The sequence below is a fragment of the Puntigrus tetrazona genome, unplaced genomic scaffold, assembly GCF_018831695.1.
Source record: "Puntigrus tetrazona isolate hp1 unplaced genomic scaffold, ASM1883169v1 S000000080, whole genome shotgun sequence".
Classification (NCBI taxonomy): domain Eukaryota; kingdom Metazoa; phylum Chordata; class Actinopteri; order Cypriniformes; family Cyprinidae; genus Puntigrus; species Puntigrus tetrazona.
The window spans coordinates 1-5,299 of NW_025047757.1; the positions used below are offsets into that span (position 1 = coordinate 1).

Below are 5,299 nucleotides of genomic sequence, written 5' to 3' on the forward strand. Positions count from 1 at the left end.
AACACAGCCTCTCTCACACACACACACACACACACACACACAGCTCCCCTCTCTTTCTGTCTCACACACAAACACAGCCTCTTCTCTCTCTTACACACACACACACACACACAGTCTCTCTTTCTCTCTCACACAAACACAGCCTCTCTCTCTCACACACACATGCCACACACACACACACACACACACACACACTCCACCTTCTGCAGCTCTTCTATGGTGCGGGCAGGATCAGATCTGAGGAGGACTTGATGTTGGTCTTCAGGTGATTGACAGCAGAGTCCAGAGGCTGAGCTGCAGAGACACAACAGCATCACACTGAGACTGGCACGTGGTGGGAGGGTGTGTGTGTGTGTGTGTGATAACAAGAGCTGCTCCAGATCTTCTGCATGCCTTACCATAAACCACTTTCTCTCAATGCCACACAACGGGACACACACACACACACACACACACACACACACACACACACACACTCAGTACCTCTGGGTTGATCTCGCTAGTTGGACCAGAGTCTGGCCAGGCCTCGGTCTCCACTCCAGCCTGGCCCAGCTTCACCTGTTTGGCCTCTCAGAGTCCTCACTGAGCTTCAGGATCTCATGAGAAGACAGCTTCTGACTGCGCCTCCACTGGCTCACACATCAACTAAACATTAACGAAACGCTGTTCACAGGAGAATTCAACTCATCAGCTGGTGAAGTGTGTGTCTATATGAAGGGGTTAATGAATATGTGAGAGATTACATAGATTTTCTGAATCTAAAGTGACCATGAATCGTGATCATTAGCTGCAGAAAATTACAGGCATGCACCTAATATTCAGACACTGGGGAAACTATTATAAACTCTTTTTGTGTGTTTGTACAAATACAGGTGCATCTCAATCGATTACAATGTTGTGGAAAAGTTTATTTCAGCAATTCAACTTGTCTATTAAATAAATTCAATGCACACAGACTGAAGTCTTTGGTTATTTTAATTGTGACAATTTAGGGCTCACATTTAACAAAAAGCCACCAATTCTCAAATAAAATTATAATACTTCATAAAAACCAATAAAAAAACCTTTAGTGAAGAGTCCTTATGAGAAGTATGTTCATTTACTGTACATGTGCTCAGCACTTTTAGGGGCTCATTTTGCTTTAATTACTGCCTCAGTTCTTTGTATGGCATGGAGGAGATCAGTTCGGTGGCGCTGGGCTGAGGTTGGTGTGGAAACTGATTTCTTTGACGGTGACCTTCAGCTCATCTGTATTTTTGGTTTCTTGTTTCATTTTTCTCCTGACAATACCTCAGACTCTCTGTGGGGTTCAGGTCTGGCGTAGTTTGTTGGCCAGTTATGGTCATCATTTAACCAACTTTTGGTGTTTTGGCAGTGTGGGCAGGTAAGCAATCCTGCTGGGAAATAAATCAGCATCTTCAAAAAGACGGCCAGAAGAAGGAAGCATGAATTGATCCCAAATGTCTTAGTAAACGGGCCGCAGTGACGCTGGGTTTTCTGAGGAAACCAACACTGGACTTCAAGCAGTCTTGGGCTTTGCAGTTTTTGAGTTGATTAGCTCAGTGGTATGTCACCATATGCAAATTTGTTGAGATTTTAATTGAGAATTGGTAGGTTTTGTTAAATGTGATCCAAAATCCTCAGAACCAAAGACTAAAACTACTTCGGTCTGTGTGCACTGAATTTAATAGACAAGTTAAACTACTGAAATAACTTTTCAATTTATTGATGCACCTAAATAAATAGACTACATAAGCTGTACCTAAAACAACGACGTGACATCATTAAACAGAGATGCACCAATGCAGCAAACATGAATATGAACTGTCTGAGGAAGACATTATTAAATCACCAGAGACTGTTTAGCACTGCATCACACGCTCTGATGAGGATCTTAAATAATTAGTTGATCAACTGTAGGTTAAGTTTTCTAAACACACATGAACTGCGTGGTTCTGACAGAGCTGCATGAACTCATCTATCTGCTCATTATTATTATTTTCTTTGAAAAGTAAGATGAATTGTAAAAAGCACATTTTGGATATTTAATTATTGAAATAGTGAAGATATAGTCAAACAACTGATCAAATACACAGGGGAAGAACGTGAAGAACCATGACTGTTATTCAGCCTTCAGCCCAGTGTTTGATATCGTTTTGTTCGGGCCAGAAAGCTGATTTGGGTCAGGCTCTAGTGAATCTGAGTCTGACGTACTGATGTGGATCTTCTCCTTCATGGAGTCCAGGTCCTCTTTGAGGGCGATCTGCATCCATATGAGTCCAGCGCAGGCCATGACACACGCGGCCAGGACCACGAACACACACAGAGGATAACAGAGAGAGCAGCACTGGACCGAGCTCCTGCTGGACACACACACACACACACACACACACACACACACACACACACACACACACACACACACAGCTCTTCATTCTCATGGACTACAAACTGACTGCAAGGATCTGCATTTCTATGCAGATGTTTTAGTTTTAAACTAGAGTTCATAAGCTATTTCAACTCAAATCACTGTTGGTGTAACATGCTCTTAACATCAGTTCTGATCATCTTCGATAACATCCAGCCAGCTGGACGTTGTGACTTCTTTCAGGGGTCAGAGGTGATTCTGTGCCAGGTTCCTCTCTGTTGTGTTACAGACGCTGTATAAGAGATCTCACTGTCTCCTCTGGTCTATATACAGATGACTAGATGAGAATATAGATAAGGTTTGTTCAAGAGGTTGCTATATTTGTCCCTTTAACTTTTGAAATGTTAAAATGTCACTTCATTTTTATAACTGAACTAATTTATTTAAATCGACAGAACATGCTTTCCATACTTCTGACAGTCATGTAACGGATCATGAACGTTTGTCTGTGGTGTCCTACATGATGAGCTGCTAATGTCATGTTGCTGAAGATGTATTCAGTTCTCTGTGATAAAGCCTTCCTTCTGCATTCAATCATCACGCTTTTAACTGAAAATGAAGCGTTTAATCTGATTATTATACATTACTGACTTTATTTGATACTGTTCAGTGCTTTGACATTATCTGTATTTTAAAAACAACATCATAAACAAAGATGACTTGACTAATTGTGAATCCTATCCAGTCTCTTTCAGTCAATATCACACATACAATAATGTTATGGCACACATAAGAAGTGCAGCCTTCTTTTTTTGAAGTACAATAAGTACTCTTGTCATAGTTTACATCAGCTGATACTAACAGAGCACTGTAATATTGACAACAAGACATTTTTATCTCGTTTGTGAACTTTTCATTCTTCTGGCACTGATGTGTATTTTGACAATGAACTAAAGACTTCTGCAGGAAACCCATTGTGTGGCGCTCTTTATGCTGCTGAACTCTTAAGAGAAACGCACTTCTTTGTAGATTTTGAGGCTGAATGAGAAACGCACCAAAGCCACTGAGACGCTAAACTTGTTCTGTATCGTGTCTCTGAACACACTCACGTCCCGAGAAGGCCGCGGCCGCCGCCGAAGCCCCGCTCCTCGGCCCCGGACTCGGTCTCGCTCTCGGTACCGGAGCCGGTGTCGGTGCCGGTCCTCAGCAGCCGGTGTCCGCCGCTCTGCTTGCTCTTCCTGCGGCTGTCGCTGAGGCCGATGAGCGCGTTGAGCTCCTTCCGCTTCTTCATCTTCTTCTGCGGGCTCATCGCCGAGCGGCTCCGGAGTCTCTGCGGCGCTCAGCGGCCTGTTTACCGTCACCGAGCCGCTTCAGTATCCGGAGCTCATCTGAGCCGCTCAGAACGGCTGAGGGCGGATTCTCCTGCTGTTCTCGAACGCGTCGCTGTTTAACACTCTTCAGGAGAAGCGGAGCTGTATAATCCAGCATTAGCTTTAGCTTCAGCTCCAGTCCATCATACTAAACCCTTCACTAGTTCACTGAACTCTTCCTGTCGCGTCTGAACCTGATGTCACGACACAAATATAAAGCAAACACATATTTAACGTTTCATTACACATTTATTATCACTAAAGAACCAAAATCTGTCTGGCTCAGCAGGAACATGATTCTCCTTCCGGTCCTGCCAGGAAGCGCTCCTGATTGGAGGAACACAGGAGGGCGTGTTGTTGTGCTGATGACGTGCTGATTCAGATGACGGAACTAAAGTGGTGTGAAACTAAAGTATATTACTAATTGTACAGTACTAATGATTAACGATTTTGATTCCATTTATATAGCACAACTTTACTTTTAATTCTTTCAAATGTAAAAGTAAAGCTAAATTTGATCTGATAAATGTACAGTTGATTGACTCAAAGAGGATCTGTTGTGAAATAGATCAGAGCAGGAAATGTTATTTCAAGTTGAATGGATTTTGATCCAAAATGTAAGTGGACTTACAGAGGGTTAGAGTTATTCTTGAAGATATTCTTCTCCCACCCTCTTTTTAGCCAGTTTGAGTCAGGCAGACGTTTTAGAGTTCTTTTAGAGAATACAAACACATTAAAGAAGTATTTTATACCTAATGCAATTCAAATGATTAAATCAATCAGGTTTTTGGCATGAACTGTATTTTTCTTTATTTATATCTTTGTAATTTTATGTATCGTGTGTAGCGTGTTTAGCTATATAACTCTATTTTATTATACATGTTGTTATTTTACGTTGTACTAGTGAGCCGAAGACAATTTTTCATTTAGGTGGACAATAAAGTTATATAAATACAAAATACTTTCTTACAAAGCCAGCAGCTGGTCTTAATGATATCAGCAGCGCCTCGATCTGCTGCAGAGGAACACTCACCAGACAACAATCACAGCTTCATGAGCTAGAAGCAGACAATAAGCAAGAGCAGAGATGAAATGTGTTAGTTTAAGGTTGTGGAATGGTTTTTCTTCAACTGGAGATCTCAGGAGATCTGATGGAGGTTTGCAGCAGACACTGAAGGGTTAAAGAGTCACTTTCAGACTGTGATTATTATTCAGGTCAAAACCTTTGGTCTAAAGCAGGGGTGGCCAGAGAGTTCAGCTCCAACCCTAAATAAAACTCACCTGTCTGTAGCTTCCAAACTGTTCAGACCTTAGCTTGTTCAGGTGTGTTTGATTAGGTTGAAGCAAACCTCTGCAGGTCTGACGTTCACCACCCTGGTCTAAAGCAACATACTCATGCAAAGAAGTTTTTGTGATATTGTTATATTAAATCTAATGTATTGTTTACAATATTAAATGTTTAAATGATTTTATATATTATCTAATCATCAAAAATTCAGTCTGCTCCACTGAAAGGAAGGGTTAGAATACACTATTTAGAACAAAATCAGTGCAAGAGTCG

The 5,299-nt window shown here is 41.6% G+C and overlaps 1 protein-coding gene across 1 annotated transcript; it reads right to left on the reverse strand.

The window, feature by feature from the left end:
* Positions 1–214: 214 nt before the first annotated feature.
* LOC122332460 (EF-hand calcium-binding domain-containing protein 14-like) lies at positions 215–3,784 on the reverse strand. Its single transcript, XM_043229780.1, has 3 exons — positions 3,478–3,784; positions 2,215–2,360; positions 215–294 (listed from the first exon to the last, which is right to left on the reverse strand). The coding sequence occupies exons 1-3, from the start codon at positions 3,675–3,677 to the stop codon at positions 215–217; spliced, it is 426 nt and encodes a 141-aa protein (XP_043085715.1). The 5' UTR covers positions 3,678–3,784.
* Between the last annotated feature and the right edge of the window lie 1,515 nt (positions 3,785–5,299).

Excerpts from the sequence above, each read along its gene's own strand:
- LOC122332460 (XM_043229780.1), bottom strand. The coding sequence starts at position 3,677 with ATGAGCCCGCAGAAGAAGATGAAGAAGCGGAAGGAGCTCAACGCGCTC. Across the intron at positions 2,361-3,477 it reads GGCCGCGGCCTTCTCGGGAC|GAGCTCGGTCCAGTGCTGCT; the intron begins GTGAGTGTGTTC and ends TGTGTCCAGCAG. Across the intron at positions 295-2,214 it reads GAAGGAGAAGATCCACATCA|CTCAGCCTCTGGACTCTGCT; the intron begins GTACGTCAGACT and ends GTGTCTCTGCAG.